Source organism: Mchenga conophoros, linkage group LG19 (genome assembly GCF_057382185.1).
Source record: "Mchenga conophoros isolate Kocher_MC1m ecotype Shallow Benthic linkage group LG19, M_conophoros_male_GT1.1, whole genome shotgun sequence".
NCBI classification, from domain to species: Eukaryota; Metazoa; Chordata; class Actinopteri; order Cichliformes; family Cichlidae; genus Mchenga; species Mchenga conophoros.
The window spans coordinates 26,311,904-26,333,785 of NC_140544.1; the positions used below are offsets into that span (position 1 = coordinate 26,311,904).

The following is a 21,882-nucleotide window of genomic DNA, read 5'->3' on the forward strand; positions in this document are numbered from 1 at the left end:
TTCAAAATAAGAGCTTTTAATTTAAGTGAGCGTGTTATTTCAATTGGCAAACGGTAACAGTACTTTTATGCTGAAATGCTACATTTACTCGAATTGTTTTGCGGGATGCTGAACCTAAAGCATGACTGTATTCATGCTCTGTGCCGGAAAATGTGATTATTTCTGCAGAGTACAGGTACAATAATTAAGAATACAAACAACAATTAAATGGTAGCTTTCTGTGTTTATAGTCTCTGTTAAGTTTTCAAACATAGAGGCAAACGACCATAGTTAGCTACTTTTGCTATACTTGGTGGAAGGTACGACCAGTGCTTGTCATAGAGATGTTATTAATCCAAAATTCTTACGTCAAATACCTCCAATTAGCATTCATGCTAATTATACATGCGTGGCCGTGACCGTAACTGTACGCTATCCTAAGGTGGGAAGTTGACAAACCTGCCTTTTGCTGTCTCTGTTTTGGACAATCCAAGTGTGTGATCACCGTTAATTAACACGTAATGCTAACAGCTAGCTTTTAAAAAAGCATCGCATATGATTCCGAATCTCCCAAAACATCGCTTCATGTCCGTTTTTGTTATTAATAAAATGGTCAGCAACGTGTTTACATGAATAGTTTACCCCTAGTATCTTTAGCTGGTCTCTGGGGTATTATTTTAGAAATAGTCGGTAAAGCAAAACAAATGTTAAGATTTGTTGTTAAAATTCCAGGTTAAATTATTTTAAAACCAAAAGCTGCAGGTTTAAACCTTTAAAGAGTGACAAGCATGTTTACCACCTTTAGTTGCAGGAGTACATGTAGCCACTAGATGTCACCGTCGGGCCTCTAATGAAACAACTCATGCCTCTCTGTTTTCAGATTTTCATGTGAAGATGTCTTCATTAGTGGACTATGAAGATTCAGAGTCAGAGGATGACTCGCTGGATCAGAGAGTAGAAGGAGCAACAGATTCTGCTCAAACAGAAGAAAACCAAGACACTAATATTGTCAAGGTTATACCTTACCCTGGAAGATTTGTGTCTGACCAGACAGTGTGGGAATATCAACAAAATATGGCAGAAACAAGCAGGTCTTCACTCCATCCTCACTCCCAGCCACAGAGCTTTACTAACTCGAAAAGAAGATGTGGAGGTGCAGCAGATTTTAGAAATACTGAAACATCTTTGAATTTGCCTGATAGTCAGAGGGAGATGGCATCCCCGCAGGCTCTTCCATGCATGCCACAAAGTTTAGGCAATGCTGCAAACTTGGCAAAAAGACAGCAAACTGTCCCATCTGGTGTCAGACCGTATATCCCTAAGAGGAAGAGACTTGCCACTTCAGAAGGAGTGGAGCTAAAGCACCCAGCAGAGCAAGTCCTAGGGAATCAGGCCAGAGAAAGTCAGATTCTCTCAGATGTGTCAGCAAGACTGAAGCCATATCTTGCTCAAACGCCCAGCATGACAGGGATACCCAGGAGGCTTCTGATGAGCCTGGGAGGCCACCAGGGCCCAGTCAACACAGTGGAGTGGTGTCCTTTGCCCCATGTCAGCCATCTGTTGCTGTCTGCCTCCATAGACAAGACTTTCAAGGTAAAGAAAGCTACATTTGTTTTATAAATGATGTACAATAGTGAAGCTGTGGAAATACATCAGTAGTGCTATGCTTTAAATAATGTAGACCTGATGTGTTGTTTTCTTTTATTTAAACTGTCTCATACAATTAAATTAATCATTATATTTCCCCACTTATCTTTCTGTAACAGAATAGAATTTCAGTAGAAATAGAATAAAATATGCTATTTACTCTTGGGATGCTCCAGGTCCAGTTATAGCTAACTGCTTCATAAACATTGAAACGTAGAAACTATGCAGGGTTCAACATAACAAATAACCCTGCAGCCTGGGGCCATTAAAAAAGTATGTCGGTCAAGTTGATTGGCTAGCTGCTGACACATTTGGACCAGTAATGTTGTTTCCACCAATTGATTTACCTGTGAACTGGCTGAAATGGACCCTCACTGACAAGCGTTTTTTTCTTACCATCAATATGATCACATTAAAGAGGCAGTAAAGATCACAATCTGTGCGGATAGCTTACATGTGAGAAAGGTGACCTGCTCCTAACCACAGCTGCATTAAGAAGAAGCTAAAATTTATGCAGATAAACTGATATTTAAATTTGTCAGGGGAGCTGTGGCAGCCATCCACCATCTCTCTTTGAAGCAACAAAACCTGCGGCATGCAAGTGCTAATTCAGGCTTTGGTTATATATTTTTTTCTGATATGAATTTATAATCTGAAGACACAAATCTACTAATACATTATGCGATATGCTTATACATTCAGCTAGCAGTATATAAGTGAATCAATAATTGGCTTTTGTTTGTGGGCACCATAAAAAGTCTGATCTGCTGGTCTGTTGGCCCAGTGGAGAAAAATGCTATGTTGACAGGTTTCAGCTTTCATGTGGATATATATCACTCATCCAAAAACAGTTGTTTAATCTGCCACGAGGGTACTGTGTCCATACCTCTACAGCAGAACTTACCCAGCATGCAAGCTGAAGCTGCGAGCGCTAAGACGATACTTGCTTACCTGACATGTAGTGTAATTGGAAGAGATACAGTGTCTGTCCTGCTGCCTCAATTTATAAATATACAATGTACCACTTTCTTTAGAATCATATCTGTCACTGTGTGTTGAATATATGTCAGGGCCCATGGGCCCTGTCTCTCCTTCCCGATTTATCTCACTGTTTGTATTCTACCTCCCTCTCCTTTTCTCTGGTTCACACCAGGAAAACACTCCATCATTTCCCTGTTGTAAAGGTCAAGCAATGCAGCTAACTGCCTGCTATCGACTAAATATGTCTGTCCCATCATAAAATCAAATACTGCCCCAATATCCTGTGAGGATTTTGAATAATTAACAATTTAAATATGAATGACTATATTTGCATAATCTTACAAGTGCAGCGGTATGGTAGCCACCTCTTCTGGCACCTGGAAAGGGTTGTTTGGAACAGATGGTGGAGACTAGCAGAGGAAGGGAGGAGAAGACCCGTTTGTTTGTATGCATGGATTATCTCTTCTTCTCTCAGGCTGTCTAACCAGGCGTTTTCTGTGAAACCAGTAAATAGAAGAAGTTCTCATACTTATCGTCGAGGACTGTGACAGCATTTTGAAATGTGGAGTTTCAGCATCAGACAATGAAATGAAATAAGTATTTCATTATATTAGATTTGTTGACAAATTCAGGTACTTCCAGGATAATTATTTTTTTTATAGTAATTTGATTTTTCTATGTAGAGAAGAAAAATCTTTTTCCCAAAAATATTTGAATTATATTAAATTAAATTACATTACATTTAATATAATTTTAAAAACTCAGTGAAAAGAAGAATGATCAATAAAAAAGTCAATATCTGTACTTAAAAAAATTCTAATAGGAAATTCAATTTTGCATAGCAACAAAACCGGAGCTTCCATTACTCCCATTTAAAAATAGGGTTATTTTATATTTAGATGTTTTATATTTTTTCAATGCAACTGATACAAATATAGTAACTCTGTGGCTATCTAACTGTATCCTGTGTAACCACTTCTGTAATATACAGATTGATGGATGAAGATTCAGGTCTTTTCCAAAGCAGTTGGTGTGATGTGGTGGTGATGGTGCAGAGCTCCACTGCTCCATATAAAACCAAATCGTCTGAATTTCACAAAGTTATGCAAAAATCTATGAATCAGTCAATCTTCAAAGAAATGTTTTTTATTTGGTAAAAGTATCTGTAGTTTGAGATAACTACAAGATGGTACTGATTATTTCACCGCTTATTACATATTTAATTGAATATTCTGTACTTAAGATTTCAATTGATCAGTAAAGAAAGTAGTTGTCAGGAGTTCATCGATTGATCTGGTAATCATTCGGTTTAGGGCTGTAACCTTTCCAGAGTTCCACTTTACGATTATCATATTAAAAAAATCTAATCAAAACATATATAGAAAAACAAAAAAAAAGTAATCACAATTATACAAAATTGATTAGTGTGATTAATCTGTATCTTTGTTTATTGTGTGTTGTCTTTTTTTTTGGCAAATTCAACTCGAAATGCAAGTGAAACCACTGTTTACACAATCAGTGGCAACATGATCAAATGTGTATTTAAGATATAATATTGAGATTTCATTTTAAGTTAGCTCAGAGTGACATTAAGTTCCAATTTACTGTAAACCTTTTAACAACACAATTAATAGGAATTTGTTGGTATGCTCACAAAACACACCCAACAACACACAACACAGCACAAAACACAAGTATATGAAATCAACCTATAAAGTAGTGCAAGTGTATTAGGGGACGGGGGTGTAGCAGATCACAGCAGGGCACAGTACATACTGCCAAACAAAAAATGGTGTATTTTGTCTACAGACAACTTCAGATTAGAAGAACCTGCTTTTTTTATTTGGGAAGTGTTAACTGCCAGAGAAACAGTAACGCTCCCTGGGGTGTCCTGGTGTTGAAAGTAACAGGAAAACTGTTGAAAAAGACACATTGTTCATGCAGTTTCTATTTTCTTATTGCACATTATTATTTATCTTTTATAGTCTTTTATGGCTTTCAGCACTTTGACCACAGCTATTGTTTACTAGTCTGGTTTAATTCAGAGGAAGGACATAATGAATGAAATCCTAACATTCACCTCTCTGTACTCAAGTTCCTTCACTGACATGCTTTTGGTTCCTGACTTGTGTTGTTCAGTCCTGTCTGTCAGACTATTATTATTATTATTATCCCAGCCGGTTTGGAGCTGATGTCACCATGGCTACAGCAGGTGTAAAGCAGCCGTTTTATGTTGATAACACGAATACCAATTTAGTTTTAATTACCAAGAGTCATTTAGGAAGCAGATTACCCCAGTGAGTCATTTGCAGGGATCCGCTCTGCATGTCTGTTAAGTGGCCGGTGAAATTAAAGGGGATGCAAATAAACAAGCACTCGTTTTCAGTGATGCACAAGTCTCGCTCGGTATTGGATTAATGCAACTGTGTGCAATGAATTGTTTTGTTATGCTGTATATCATCGCTGCTGTCATTCACAGAGCTGAAGCTGTGGGCCTTTGTCAGACTTGTTATGTAGAAGTATGTTTGGTTTAATACTCTTCAGCTTTTTGGTCAGTTTATATTGTTATCAGTTGCTTTTCTCTTAGATTTCCATGCTACCTTCAGATGGCAGTGTTTCCTTAAGTGGAAGATCATTCAGAAAATAGGCTTATAGTGTTGTACAGTGAATGGGAGTAATTCCTAACAGATGCATCATGTCCATATTTAGTTTATTTCAATTAAAAACATGCCTCTGTTTCTCTCTCTCTCTGCTACTTTTCCCCCCACCCTGGAGGCATCTCTAGCATTCTGTTTGTCAGACTTCTGTCTGCTGGATTCAGATGTCGCTCTTCTCTGTCCATCTGTCTTCTTTGTGTCCTGTGGGAGCTGTGGTACACTACTTTTTACTGTGTTTCATGTGCTGCATAGAAGAGTCGTATTTAATAATGAAACACAGAGAGAAGCACAAAGGGATCTGCAGTGCTCCATAGATCTTAAAATTTCCTCTGTGGCCCTGGCAGTGCTTAGGAGCCCAAAAAATACTTCATCACCTCAGTGGGCACCAGTCCAGACCACCCACTGGATTTCAAGCTGGGCTTCAATGAGAACCTTTTTTCTTTCAGCATGTCTAGGAGAAAATCCTACTGGACCTTTTATGAAAGACATTTTATAATAGTGATTTTGCCAAGTGAACTTTTTGAAAGCCATCACTTTGACCGAAGACATCACTTGAGCAGTGTGGGTAATTACCACCTCCTTTATTTACACGCCACATTTTCACCATGATATCGTATTTCAAACCCGCAAGGTGTCACGGTGTGTAGTCATGACCACCATGACAAACAGGAGGCAGCTGGGAGCTTTTCTCTCCTGCTCTGTTTTTTATCAGAGTAAACTCTGAGAATACCAACGCATTAAAGCCATTACAGCCCAGTGGGAATTGATTTATAGGCCCACTCAGAGGTAATTAGTTTGATTAATTCATTAGAAAGGCTGTTTCTCCCTTAAAATCCTACAGACAGACCCAATTTCTATGGATGTTTTTCCTAGTTTTTCCAGCTGATCATTTCATTTCATTACAATGGAAGAGAGGTGAAAGTGGCCTATATTAAATCTTTCTCAGGTTTGCGGAGACTTCACACAGAAAAAGAGTTTGAGTTCCAAAGGACACAGCACAGGCACACACAGAATATTTTAGGTTTGTAAAATTTGTCCAAACCTGCTGCTTTTGATTTTCATCAAGCTGCTTTAAAGCTTCGTCCAATTCAGACAAAAGTCAAACAAGTACAGTCAGTTAAAAAAGAAAAAAGAAACACTTGAGCATTGATGTACATATACCATAAACCCATGCTACATGTATTCCATGTATCCATTTGTAGTTATGCGCTCACAGTTCCATACTTATTTAATATTTGTTATATATATACACACACACACATAAAAAAGAAAAGTAAAAAAAACAACTTTTGGCTTATTTTATCATTTTCAATAACAGTAATAAAAATTTTCACCTTCACTTGGGGGCCCAAAAAATGAAAACAAATAAAGTTGTCTTCTGTATGAATATCCTTTTCCAGAGTGCAGTGATACTTCCAAAGCATTTGACTTATTTGATATTCAATAGTTTTTTTTATAGCTTTACAGTATATGTGCACATTTCCCCCTTCGTGGTAGTGATGGCATTCAAGTATTTGACTTCCACATTATTATTACTATTAAACTTAACTAATAGATTTTATTGTCACATAATACATAGCTTGGTTTTGAATTTCATAACTGAGCTAAACCGCTCTAGAATGATACACTGACAGGAAGTTAACTGAATATTTGTATAAACTTTTCTTTGAATGTCAATTTGATCCAATGACCTAGGCTTCCATCTCTTTGATGTGGAGGGAAAGCACTGCATGCCAAAACCTCTGATGTATTTCCTTGTTCTTTATGTCATCAGATCGCGTAAAAGATCCAGGGTTCTTTTGTGTATCTGTATATATGTGATCATTTAAAACAACCCCTTAAGACCAAGCACAACCTACTGATTATGGATTTTGAACTCTTAGAAATTCATGCAGTCAGTTCTTGGCCTTTGAGTCTTTATTCCTGGAATGTCTTAATCTTGTGCACAGTCAGTGAAAAAACAACAAAAAAGACTGCAGTCTGGATAAGTTTGTGAGTTTGGCGTGAATTGATGTGCCCATGTCTGGCAGGTGTGGGATGCAGCAGAGAGCGGGCGATGCCTCAGGGTTTACACCTGCCATTCGGGAGCTGTGCGCAACGCCTGTTGGACCCCCTGCGGGCGACACTTTCTCACTGGCTCATTTGACAACACGACTGTGATCACTGATGTGGAGACGGGTGAGCAGCAGCAGCATTTCTTTCTGTAGTTCTGAAGAACCAAATGTCAAATAACAAACCACTGGCTTTACTTTTTCAAGTATATCACTGTGATTTTTCCCCTGAACCAAACTCAACACGAGATATAATTTTGGATGTTCCCATACACAGGCAGAACGACTGTGGTGTGTATATTACATTTACTTAATTGGCTTGAAGTATGAACCTTTGTTTGATTAGATATTTTTCTCCAACCACGTTGCTGATGTTGTGGGACAACAAAACGCCTGTGCAATTTCACTTCATGCACATTTATTGTTTCTCAAACTCTGATTTAAAGTCAGTGTAGTAATTTATGTGTGGAGTAAATTTAAATTGCCTTGAGCCTCCAGAATCTGTTATGAGCTCATTGTATGAATTGCAGAGCTACTTCTCTCTCTGTCTCTGACTCTCTCTCTATAGTCGTGACTCATTTCAGGGACAACCTTTGAAATCTGAATTCCTCGAGCAAATGTCTCTGCAAAGATGTCTCCAAGCACAGCCAAGAAATGCTGCTTTCTTGCCTTTTAATATCAAAATAAAATAGCAGGTATTTTGTTTTAATGCCCAATTTATGCTTTAGCGGGAAATCTACGTCATAACTTAGACGTAACCACAAACCCCTCTGAACTCTACAACATAACCTGACCTGCACACCCTCAGAAATGCAACTACATGTTGGTTAGTGCTGCTGATAACTATTGTGGTGTACCAAAATCCACTTGGATTTAGGCACTCCAATTCATGTCAGCTCATTAAGTTACACATTTGGAACTTGAACACAGAATTTGGCTGGTGGTTGGTGGTTCGATCCCTGGCTGCGCCATCTGCATGCCTTGGGCAAGACACTAACCCTTAAGTTGCGATGCATCCATCGGACTTGAGTGCTATGGTATAGTAGAAGTGATACATATTACTAACAAAGTTGTGAATAATTTGCAAGAATAATACATTTACTTTAGTTAGTTTCCTGCAAATCAGCCTAAAAATCTACAGTGGGACTACATTCTCTGGCCACTACATTCTCTGGTATACCTGTTCAATGGTCTTTAACAAAATACATAATCAGCAAATTACATTGCAGTGCATTTAAGCATGTAAACAGCAAGATGACATGCTGAAATCTAAATTGAACATCATGCTGCTCTGAGCATTTTAGAAATGGCTGATCTACTGAGATTCTCCCACACAGCCATCTCTACAGGTTACAGAGAATGATCCAAAAAGAAAATAACCAGTAAGCCGCAGGTTGAAAATGCTTTGTTGATGCCAGAGTTCAGATGAGAATGGCCAAACTGCTTTGTGATTTTTTTGCACTTTGAGCCACTTTGTAGTAATTGAACATCAGTTAGGCGCCACAGTCTGCCTGAGTACTTGTGATCACAGTGTACCCATTTTCTGATAATGATATTGTGCCATGTCACAAAGCTCAAATCATCGGAAACTATTTTCTTGAGCGTAACTGCAAGGTCATTGTACTCAAATAGCCTCCGTGGTCGCCTGATCTCAATCCAACAGAGCACCTTTGTTATGTGGTGGAATGGGAGATTCACATCATGGATATGTCAGCAGTTTGACACTATCTTGTCAGGATGAACCAAAATCCCTGAGGACTGTTTCCAGCACCTTGCTCAATCTATGCCATGAAGAATTCATGCAGTTCAGCAAAGTTTACCTAATAAAGTAGACGTGAGTGTATATTGAATGCCTGTAGACTGTTTCATTCAGGTGGGAGGCAGATGTCTCAAATGAAAATCTAAAATAGAAGTCTATCTGTCTATCTTTTTATCTATCAATACAAGCATGGCAGTAAAGATGATAGTAAGTCATATATACAGTCTGCCACAGTAAGACTGCTTATTGAGCAATAAGAATAGTTACCATGAATGTTCTCAAATTCCTTGTATCTGAACAGAGAGAGAGAGAAAATTTCTTTGAAGCCCCCATGGCATCTGCATCCCTAGTGTCAACACATGGCAAATGATGACTTGCTGCCATTTTCACTTCCCCTCTAAGCTTGTCTGTCAATACTGTCAATAAAGCCTACGGATAATAGCTTGGGCAGCCCATTAAACACACAGACAGCTCCAGGAAGTGGATCAATAATGGATACATCACCACAGGAGCAGCTACCATGACCTTATACGGCAGGGGTGCCCAATCCCGGTCCTCGAGAGTTACCGTCCTGCAGCTTTTAGATGCATCCTTGTTCCCACACACCTGAATCAAATGAATGGCTTGTTATCAGGCCTTTGCCAAACATGATGGCATGCTGAAGAGGTAATCAAACCATTTGATTCAGCTGTGTTGGAGTAGGGATGCATCTAAAAGCTGCAGGATAGTAGCTCTCGAGGACTGGGATTGGGCAGCCCTGTTATACGGGATCGTCTCTAACCAAAACCATAAACAAACAAATGCTTTTGGTCATATGCAGCCAATAGCTTGATTGATCTTCATCCTTAAAATTGATATTTTAAGGATGAAGATCTGCATGAGAGCGCAATAAGGCTGCATTTCTATTGCAGCGTGTGATGAAGAAAATTCAATTTAGCTGAATATTAATGTGGGAGTTGGGAATTCCAGACCAGTTTCTGCACTACAGATGTGGTGGAGCTCAGACCAAGTCACGAACACTTTAAAGAAAATCATATTCTTGCAGTGAAAAGAGCACATGGAATAAGCTACATGCATAATTTCCCTCATAATATGTTAAACAGATTCCAACATGCATGGGGTTTGAGTTCTCTTCACATCAAATGCTTTTCTGAAATATATGGCACTCACAACTCACCGAGGTTTTAGCTTAGTTATTCTACCAGCACCCCCCTCGCCATTCATGCAGCCTATATATCAATACTAGACTGGATGATGGGATACTCAGAAAGCTTGAGTGTTTGTGATGGCAGACTCTAATCATGATAAATGTGATCTTTATGCTCTTCACGGTAATGCAGATCCTCTTAGCTGTAACAGGAAAAGCAGTTGGAGCTTTTGTGTTCAATTGAGCTCTCTTTGCAGAGGTATACTCGTCCTTGAATAAACAGCGAGAGTCTTCATGGACATCTGACTCATCATTTCACCACTGCATATCTACCCTCAGTGCTGCACTAATCATTATGTTTGCGAAGAAAAGTAATTTCCTATGCCTGTGTGTTCAGAATAGTATGTGGACCCATTTTTCCTTGCAAACCTTTGCAGTTGTTTCTGTGTCCAGTTTAATTTGTAGAACCTTATACCCACTCCCAGCGGTCCAAGGGAAGCTGTCACAGCTGAATAGCAATAGCTTGGGGTGAAAACGATATAGGGAAGGCGAGTAGGTTAAGTGGCATAATGCTAAAAGAGAAACTGAGGAGAGGAATGTAAGATAAAGAGGACTTTTTAAAGTCAGAGAGGCTGAATAGTGGAATAAATTAATTAAGTATGGATGGCATTAGTGTGAAGCCCCAGCTTTTTTTACACACTCTAACGACCGTCTTCAGAAAAGCTGATCGTCTGATGACGGTGATGTAAAATATGTTCACCTATTTACATTCTCCCACAAGTTGATGTGTCATTTCATGCAAGAAAAAAGAAACAAAATTAGATCAGAGAAAAGCAATAATACACAATAGTTGTCTCTTGTAGTGACTTCCAGCTCAGTTTAGGTTTGCATTACCTTATCTGATAAACCCAGGTGAAAGCTTCAGTAATAGGTTGGTTGTGAGATGGAGTTTCACATTAGTGCCACGGGCAGGCTTTTTTTTTTTTGTTCCAGACTGAATTACAAGGCCAATAGTGCAAAACTAAATTATTGAGTCACACTGGGGATTGGAGTCTGGGGGTCATGCAACAGAAAATCTTTCTGGTTTTCAAAACACAGCTTAGATGCTGAAATTTCTTCTCCGGCCATGCAATCCATGTAACCCACACTGTCACGCTGGGTACATTTGAAAAAGTTAGATCAATGAATAAATGCACATTTTCATAAATAAGGAAAGAAAGGGACGAAGTAGTAGCTTGCACACGGGTTAACAAAAAGTCAGATTTTGTAGTCAGTGCTCTTATTTCTTTCATCATATATAAATAAATAGAGAGGCTTTTACAATATTACAGTATAAAAAAAGATCTTTCAGCATTCTTTCACACATTTTTATTCCACTGGAATATTTTCTTCAACATATTCAGTTCATTAGACTTCATTTGCACGTACCAAGAATTAACCACCACCATATTACTGTATAATCACAGGAGCCTCAAGCGTTGCACACCAAGAGGCAACGAATGCAAAAGCACACATCCGCAGTATTATTTCCTCTAAATGCCACCAGTATTTTGACCTACTTTGAAAGCTTCATTTTAGAGTAGCAACCTACTAGGTCAACACAGGCTTTATATAGTCCCCCCCCCCCCAAAGAAAATAAAACAAAAGAGCTTTCCTTCAAAAGACAAAGGATAAAGCCCACATCACAGCATTTCTAACTTACATTAACGCCCATGCACTAGTCAAGAAAAGTGAAGGACTTGGAGGCTTTGTATGAGCTTCCGTGGTGATGGCATTTAAAAGCAGCCAACACGGAGAGGGGAGCATTCCCAGCAATTCAGTGTGCAGTATTTTGCAGTTGCTCAATACTTCATTTCTTTCTATTATTGAGCTTCTTTCCTGCTATTCGAGATGATTTGCTTTGACCTACAGCGTTTAGTCATTTAACTTGTCACCAACATAACCTGACAGCTAAAAAAGAGAGGATAAAGCAAAGACATAGTATTAATTAAAAACAAGATCACAGAAACATATCCAGAGTTAAAATATCAAGGGAAAGATTGTTTCAAGCTGTTTCAAGGCCCATTAAGAAAAATAAGGATTATTTTGACCTGAAAAGCAGTGTAGGTAGAAAAAAGGTGGTGCAGAGAGTAAGCATAGTATGTCAGCTATGACATGAAATTTGTGAGAACAGTTTTTCCTACTTTCATTTAAACACTAGGTTTAAGTTTTGTTTTTGTCATTACTTCCAGTACTACGTCACAATGATTAACTAAGCAGTGGCTCACTTTAGCTTAAAGCCGTCTTGGTTAATGAAAGCTACTATGCAGTGTTGAAGGAAGTACATTAATTTTTTAAAATTAGGATTAAATTAATAAATCATGCACAGTTATTTAAGGATTTTGCTACCTTTTCTATCAAGTCCTAGGGCATGGTTGAAATGAAAAATATAAAAATAAAACAGTCAAAAATACCGCTTATTAAGTCTACATCCAAAGCATTTTTTCGGATGTGGCGTGTCAGACTGAATAATGTGTTTCCTAACCTCTGCACAAGTGCAAAGACAGCACCCATAATGAGGCAGACTCGCTGCTACTCTCTGCTCTGAAGGGCTCATCCCTGCTATCCCAGTCATCCCTAATGTCCTCTGCTCCAAGTCATCCACTGTTTGTCAGCACTACAGCACAATCACAGTTCTTTCAACAGAATAAACTATTGTGAGGGAGGGACAGATCACTGCTGTCCTCACGTATCTCCTCTCGCATGCCAGCTAATTAATCTTGCTTAATTAAAACATGATGAGGAGAATGTTTTCTCATTGTCTTGCTAAACACGAGTTTAAATCTCGATGACAGATCTTCTGAATATCGCTGTTGGTAAGCCAATTAAGCAGGAAGTATGAGCCTGATGAAACTGCCTGTTAAAACTTTGGATCAGACCAGTGCAGTCGTGAGTGAGTGAACTAGTCCCCCATTAAAAGGAGAGAAGGTCCATTTTTGGTGCAGTTTATTAGCTGTGAATCATTCCCCACTTCTAAAAAGTCTTGGTGGGAATATTGTGGAACAAGTCTATAATGAAGTATGTTTTTGTTGTGGGCTAACTGTCTAAGACTGTTTTAGATGTGGCCTTTGTTGTTTGTTCGATGAATTAATGAGAAGCCATTGAGCCCTGAGGTGCTCCACTTTGCATAGCCTTTGACAGAGTTGCTGGCTCATAGTCTTGTTTCATCGTTTTCCCAGGAAACTAATTTTTGGTTGCACCCTGTCAGGCTTAATTATATTTTAGCCCTTCGGTGTTTTTGTTTTATGTTTAAGTATGACATTTTTTAATTGACTGAGATAAAGCAGCCTCTAGCCAAAACAGTACTTTATACTCTGGTTTCTTTTCTCCACATCACATCTTTGTCAGTTTTATCTTTTTGTCTCGAGTGATGCTTAAATCCTCTCAGAAACTCATGTGTACAATGCCGCTGTCTGGAAATAGAGAGATAAAACTATCACTTAGGAAAGTTGTGCACTTTTGCAATATTTTCGATCGGTAGAAACTAGCAAGATTTTGTACTGAACACAAGAGTGCAGGTTGGCTGAAAATGAGCAAACAGTGCTGCAAGAAATAAACAGCTTGCATGGTACAGCACACTTATTTACATTTGATATTTACAACAACAAAAAAGTGTGCTATCCTGAGGATTCGCACTGCTCTTCAGCAGACAGAAATGATGCTACATTCACAATATTCAGGTCACATGGACAGAGTCTAGACACAGTGGAAGGATACACTGTAAACAACTTTCTTTATAAACAGGCTGTATATAAAAGACAGACTAAGTCTCCATGTCTAGATGTAAACAATATAGAAAAGCCTTGAAGGTGGATTCTTTCTAATGGTGAGTAGTTAACAGAAGTAATCTGACTTTATGGAAGTTTGTGAGAAAATGATCCCACTGCTCACTAGATTTATGATCTTAGTAAAAAACTTGAGTTTATGGTCTCAATTGGTAATTTTAAGTCTTGCTTAATGCAACATGATGTTCATGTTGTAAGTTAGGTTCTAATTCAGAGTAAACTATAGAGCAGGGTATAATTTAGGCATGCCTACCCTGTGATTGAAAAAAGGCTCCTGCTCGTGACACTAGGTTTCAATGCAAAAACCAGATCTGGAGCCTTCAAACCAGGAATCCACTAATCAATGGGGGACATCTTGTTGGCTTAGTCCATCTTTAATTTTAAAATATATGAACTCTACACATCTGTACAAGTATTTACATGTGGCAGCAAGCATATCTAAAATTAAAGTACATACATAGCATGTGTAACTTTTGACAGTGTGAAGTGATGAGGAAGGCTTATAGGATTTCCACAACCACCAAGCTTATCATCTTCAATTTCTGCATTTATTCTCATTTATTTAGAATGTTTCTTTAATCAGTCTTTGATTGTAGTTGTCATTTATTTTTACTAAATCTGTGTGTTACATTTATATCATGAAAGCAACTGAAATCTTTAGGATCCCATTATAAAGTAACAGAAATCGAAAACATTTTCTGAAAAATGCATTATCATAATTGGGCAGTTCTGACCATAATACATTTTTGTTAAGCAGTGGTAACAGGAAGATTCTTGGTTAAGGAGAATTAGGGAACACACTCTCCACGCTCTTGTGTGAGTTCGTATTAAACTTGTCCCTTCCTGGAAATCTTTTCTTTCCTTTACTCTTCCATCATTCCCCTGGCCCTACATTACACGCAGAGTTTAATGCTCACAAATGTAATGCATGTGTCAATGGAACTGAAACTGGATCCCCAAAATGTGCTCAATTAATAAACCAAAGAGAAGTATCTGGAAATGTTGCATGTGTGGGGTAATGCAGCTAAAATGTATGCTGGCTGTGTTTAGTTTGGCTTTGACAGCTGAGAAAGAAAATTCCTGCCATTTACCTTAATTCATATAGTCTCTTTATTTTTTGCTTGTTTTGGGACAATCAAGCAGAAAGTAAATAGTCTGTATTTACTCACATTTATTGTTGAGCCTTTATTTATGTGTGTTTTTGATACCAGATTAATGATTAGTGATTAATCGTCCAGCCATCTTCTCAGTTTATCAGTGGATCTTTATGTCTGTGACATTTTAATGATAATGAATCAATTAAGCAATAATTCAGCAATTTTCAGTTTTTAGTTGAAGTGCTGATCTTGACATTTATAAATGTGGACGCAGTAAAGAACAGTAAAGTAGAAAAATAACAATATAACAATAACTATAATGATTAATTCAGTTAAAGAAATGTAGTTTATAATCAATCTTGACAAACCTGACACTTCTGCATTCACAAATTAGCAGCATGATGTTGTAAATTATTCATAGTAAACATACACACACATACACAAACACAAGATTTCTGTCATGTCTTTTTAAAATCAGTCTTTTTTTCTTTTGTAGGGCAGCCAACAGTGAAAGTGGACAACGAGTTTAAGGTGATGTGTGCGGCCGTGCATCCCAGCAACCCGGAGGTTTTCCTGTGTGGAGGTTACAGTTCAGCAGTCAAGGCGTGGGACTCTCGCAGCTGCAAGGTCAAATTTATTACCCTCCTTACAGTAGATTTATCATTTTAATTTTCTGTGGGGGTTTTTACCTTCAGAAATCTAAATGAATACAGTTCAAACACATCCTCTTTGTTCAACGCTGCTACACGCTCGGTTTCACATGAGTACAAACATACAAGTCTATATTTCACTTTGTGCAATGACCCTCTAGATAATGCTTCAGCATGCATAGGGAGAATGCAGGTTATATCACTAATTGTTCAAAGCAAATTTTAATTTAATCCTGGCTGCATAAATTATTCCTGTGAAGCTGCAACCTAATATTGCTATTAAGCTTAATGGACTGTTTTATATGATAATCCTATTCACTTCTTCAGAATGTGAATGCTCACATGAATGTTCACTTGGCGAACTGAATCGTTCCCCTGCATGGTTAGACTTAATGCACTGAAAATGTTTCTGCTAGCAGGTGTTAGTATGAGTTGCGGACAGAGAGCAATCCTTAGAAAATATGTTGTTAAGGCTGTATGGTTATGGCTGCCTGTGACTCTTAACCGTTAGCTGTTCCATTCAGGATCAAATTACCCATATTGGATAAAAAATTCAAGTCAGCCACCTATGTCATAATTTTGCTGATATCCAAATGGATTCAAGAAGCAGAAAGGATTTGTGAGACTGATCTGCCACATTATGTTACAGGCCACTCAATCAGCCAATTAAATCTTTATTTTGAACATAAAAGTGCCAAATAATATATCACATTGGAAAAAAAGTTGACTATTTCCCATTTAAAAATGAGCAGGAGGAAGCAAATGCTAATTAATTCATATCCCTATCTAGCTCATACACATATGCTATAATAAAAAAAAAAAAAAAAAAAAAAAAAATATATATATATATATATATATATATATATATATATATATATATATATATATATATATATATATATATAGCCAAATATAAAGTTAGAGGATGCTTTAAGCAGCAGGTAAAGGGTTAAAGGTTAAATTCTCAGTGCAGAGGAGCCAGTAGCCATCCACTGTGTAGCTTTTTAAAAAATTTTATTAATCATCAATAAATTGATACTTCAGGGTGTGCTTTATTGCAGATTGAAACCACAACATATATGTTCTCCATTGCTGGGCACTCTGTCATCATTTGACAGCAAGTCTTTACAGCTCAAGGACACGTGGAGCTGTTATCTTGCCTTTCCCCCTTAATGACAGAGGTCTAGATGTTCCTCTCCCCTGTTTATTTCTCTTCTTGGCTGAGTGCTTCTACGGGTCATCCGTGTATATGTATGTGTGTTACCAGGTGGTGAAAGTTTACCAAGCCGGCATCCAGCAGACCTTGGACATAGTCTTTCTGAGAGGCGGTGTGACTTTTATAACAAGCTCTGACTGCGTGAGCAGAGACTCTGCAGACCGCACCCTCATTGCCTGGGACTATGAGACCACAGCCAAAGTCTCCAACCAAATCTACCATGTAAGATATCTAAAGAAAAAAAAGTAGGTCTAATTACATGAGGTTTGGCTGGTATATGAAATTAAATTTATAATCTTAAGAGACTCATTTTTATTTTAACAGTTAAATTAAGTTAAAAAAATTGTTTAATAATTGTTTAATAACCTTTCTGCTTTTTTATACAGGATAACAGGATAATTCTGAACAGTTTTGAGTGTATATTCTCTTTACTCATCGGAATAGATTGAAAATGATGGTCAAAATAAAAAATATTACTACATATACACAGTGGATTGATCATAAACCTTTATACCATTGTACAAGCTTTTTTTTTATCATTAATACATTAGTTAACATGGAGCTGACTTCACTATAAGTAGTAACAAGAAAAGGTCAAATAGTGAATTAATTTCCCTTCTCATTCTTCTTTTCATTTGGCCACCAGGAGCGTTACACGTGCCCGGGCCTGGCTCTCCACCCGCTGGAAGACTCCTTTGTTGCCCAGACCAATGGGAACTACATAGCAGTGTTCTCCTCCCAGCAGCCGTATAGAATGAACAAAAGGCGGCGGTTCGAAGGACACAAGGTCAGTATCGACTGGGGGTTACGCAGGCGTAATCCATACTGAATAGCACTGCAGTCAGATGTACACAGACACACACACACACAGAAATACAACTTCAGCAACATCCCACCCCACACAGCTTTAATTGCAACCTACATGCTTCATTGTCTTTACCAAGATTCATAGCAGTGTTTCCTCCCAAAAAAACAAACCCACCAAATACAATACAACAGTTCCACTGAGGGAGGCAACAGGAGCAGCATATGGCAGCACATTTGAAATATCACTGAAAAATGCAGCACTGCTAGTGTGGCATTTGGACTGTTGTTTACAATAATTGACAGGAAACAAATGGGTATCGCACATTCCAGGTCCATTTTTGCTTTTCTCTTTCTGGTACAGCGCTAAAAATCAACAAAAAAGAAACAACGTGGCAGAAAAGACCAATAAGACAGATGTTTCTTATAATTACCTTATAATAACCTTTGCGTTATTGTGATTATATTACTGAAAGCATTGGTAATTAGCCAGTTGCTAATTAGTTGCTATGATGACTAAAACACAGACATATCTATAATTTTTCTGCTCCTCCTACCATATTGGTAGGACACAATGATCACTTAATGGGTCTTCACCCAAATGGTGCACAAGGTTAAGCTCACGTTTGTTGTTTTACAGCCAATAGCCTGTGAATTTTGATGGATTGTGAGCCAGTTGTGCTACTACATCATTGATGACAAGGTTTTAATGCAGTCTTAACAGAAGCATTACATACTCTAACAAGAAGTTTAATACAATGAGCATGAACTGTAGTAACCCATTATTTTCCACAGGTGCAGTCTATAATTTGAAACCACTTGTTATGTAAAAATATGCACACTTGAGTCTGGGCTTTGTGCCATAAGAAATAACCAGTTGTATTACAGTAAAGTTTAGATGAAGAAGTAATGAGCTTTTATTCAGCTTAAAACACAAAGTCCAAAATTGACCAAAAAAAATACACAAAGCAGGGGTCTAGGAATCATCCAATGCAGAAAACAACAGCAGGATCTCACAAAAACACGGGGCAGAGACAGGACTATTTATAGAACAAGGACTATTTGGGGATTGGAAACAGGAGGGAAATGAGAGACAGGTGAAAGTAATCAAGCCAATCGGACAGAGTGGAAGTGAAGTCCAAAAAGTGACACGAAAGAAACGGAGCTATCGCAGCAAATCAACAGCCCTAAAATGCCTGCTGAACATGAATACAGGATTCAAACTAAACAAGGGAACACTGTAGGACATAAGCATAAAGAAAGAAAGATAGGACAAAGGAAGGAAGGACAATAAACTAGAAGTAGGGACTCAAGCTAAATAAAGTATAATGACTGAAAACTAAGGCAACTTAGCAGGGATCGGTAATGCATAAAAGCGGAATATGGTGCTTCCAGATAGTTCTTCAACATTTAGCCTATTTCCAGATTGGATTAAATTCATATTCACCTCAAAATTCTACAATTACCCCATAATGTCAAAGTGAAAAATAATTGCTTGAAATTATTGCATATTTAAAAAAAATAAATGGTAAATGGCCTGTATTTGTATAGCGCTTTTCTAGTCCCTAAGGACCCCAAAGCGCTTTACACAACCTGTCATCCACCCATTCACACACACATTCACACACTGGTGATGGCAAGCTACATTGTAGCCACAACCACCCTGGGGCGCACTGACAGAGGCGAGGCTGCCGAACACTGGCGCCACCGGGCCCTCTGACCACCACCAGTAGGCAACGGGTGAAGTGTCTTGCCCAAGGACACAACGACCGAGACTGTCCGAGCCGGGGCTCGAACCGGCAACCTTCCGATTACAAGGCGAACTCCCAACTCTTGAGCCACGATCGCCACAAATAAAAATATAACATGTACATGAAAACAAAAATTGAGCTCAGGTGGGTTCCGTGTCCACTGATTATCTGTCAGATTTTTCTACAACTTCACTGGAGTCCACCTATGGTAAAGTCAATTGATTGTTACTGTGGGGTATTATTGTTCGTCGCATTTCAACAAGGGTTTAACATGAAAAACTGTGGAACACATCTAGCGCTGCGAATGCTTTCTGTTTATTCCACGGCACCTGATGAGATTTATATTTCTGGGGGTTCTTTATGCAAAGTGACGACCTAAAGTGGGTTGGTGTGGATACAGACTTGCATTTCATTCAAAATTTAAACAAGAAAATCACTAAGTAAGAAGATGAGCCCAACTTAAACATTAAAAGGTTAGAGTGTTATTCTGCTTCCTTCTGTAATCCTTTGTCAGTCAAGACTACACTTAAACTGTCTACACAAATCAAGAGTTGCCTCTGCAGTGTTTGTAGGTATAAATCAACAGTATGCAGACACCATCAGGGGGCCTGCACTCTGTCTGTAGATTTGTCCTCCCCTGGGACTTTCCCCAGTTATTTGTGACATTAAATGTAGGCAGGTAAAGGAGGATGAGAGCTGTTCTTTGATTTCCCTGTAACAATTGCTTTTTGTTCTGAAGGTTGAGCCAACACGATTCTGATTAGTTCTCTAAAATCTCCTCTGAGCCGCTATAAATGGATTGTAACATGTTTTTTGTTCTAGGTGGAGGGATATGCAATAAAGTGTGGCTTTTCTCTGGATGGAACTATCCTGGCCTCAGGGAGCTCCACTGGCTCCGCTCACTTCTATGATTATCACACAGCTCATATGCTTCACACCCTCCGTGCCCATAGCCAGCCCTGCCTTTGTGTGTCTCAGCATCCCGTCTTACCTACGACTGTGGCTACTTGTGACTGGGGCGGTGAGATCAAGGTCTGGCACTGACAACCAACTATGAACAAAGAGATTATAAACTTAAAACGTAGCTGGTTGGCCATGAGATGGAAGACTGTATTAAACAGAAACGTCATGTGCACATTTATCTTCAAGACTATAGCTTTCATAATCTCTTGGCAAAAGATAAGAAGAACTTGGCAAAAAATGCTGAAAGTCAGCAAATCTACTATCTACTGATTCATTTGGAAAACATTTTTTTACACTGACTATCTTGCAAAGCTTTCACATCATAATAAAAAAACTAACTCGATTTCAGTCGCTATGGTGTCATCTCACTTTAAGCGTTTTATTCATATTTGTCCCATCTGTTCACATCCTGTAATCTTGGTGGTTGAAATGAAAACAGTTGAAGTTACACTGTATGAGATCAAAGGAAGCTTCTTTACAGTTAAGAGTTCAAAGAGTGAACTATTGTTATGGGTTTTATCTAAAGTGGAAAAGTAGTCTAGCTGCACATATGCCCACAAAAACACCCCAGTGCTTTTATAGTCCTGCCTTTCACCCCAAATACAGCAGGGGATTTCATCATCACCGTAGTCTTTAAGGTTTTGTCAAAATAAAAATAAAAACATCTCTCCGGGTGGTTTTTAATCAGAAGTGTTTTTCATTCCACATTCTGCATACACATCACTTTTCTTATTCCCTTTTCTTCTCTCTGGCTCTGATATGACATTTCCTTTCACACTGCATCAAAGAAAGACAACCAGAGAACTAAAAAAATATGCCATCATCTGTCAAAGCATTGCCAAGTTCTCCCAGAGTCCTGCCAGTCAACAGCAGAGCATTGAAGTGCAGAAGCTTGTGATCTTTATTCAGTATATATAGTAGAAACATCCTTATCCTTGTTTATAGGGAAAAATCTAATGTGTAAATAGTTTCCCCTGTTTTGTAACGCCTATGCTTATTTTACCTCAGTTAATGATACAGAAAGCATCATTGTAGTTGTCTTTAAAAGGCCCCTAAATGATTTTTAAAGCAGTTTTTTTAATTAATCTGCATCTACATACATAGTCCACCGTAAGAATAAGAAGAAAGAATGCCATCCTGTGGAAAAACATACTGTTCCCTTACTACTTCCATAGGAAATAAAGTAGAAGCCAGGTGCTGTTAATCAGATGAGTTAATGATCAGGAAGTGCGACCACCTCAGTAAAAGCCCAAGAGCTACTACTAAAAGTGACGTGGCAGCATGACGTCTGGCACAATGCTCTCTATAAAGATGGGACCAAAGTGGAGAAGTTTGGCTATAATGCAGAGCGCCATG

At 38.3% G+C, this 21,882-nt stretch overlaps 1 protein-coding gene across 1 annotated transcript; it reads left to right on the forward strand.

Annotated features, from left to right (window-relative positions):
• The first annotated feature begins 58 nt into the window (after positions 1–58).
• On the forward strand, positions 59–21,188 carry wdr25 (WD repeat domain 25). The gene is made up of 7 exons (XM_085258372.1): positions 59–175; positions 860–1,572; positions 7,295–7,442; positions 15,639–15,769; positions 17,060–17,230; positions 17,655–17,795; positions 20,386–21,188. The coding sequence occupies exons 2-7, from the start codon at positions 874–876 to the stop codon at positions 20,605–20,607; spliced, it is 1,512 nt and encodes a 503-aa protein (XP_085114498.1). The 5' UTR covers positions 59–175; positions 860–873; the 3' UTR covers positions 20,608–21,188.
• The last annotated feature ends 694 nt before the right edge of the window (positions 21,189–21,882 follow it).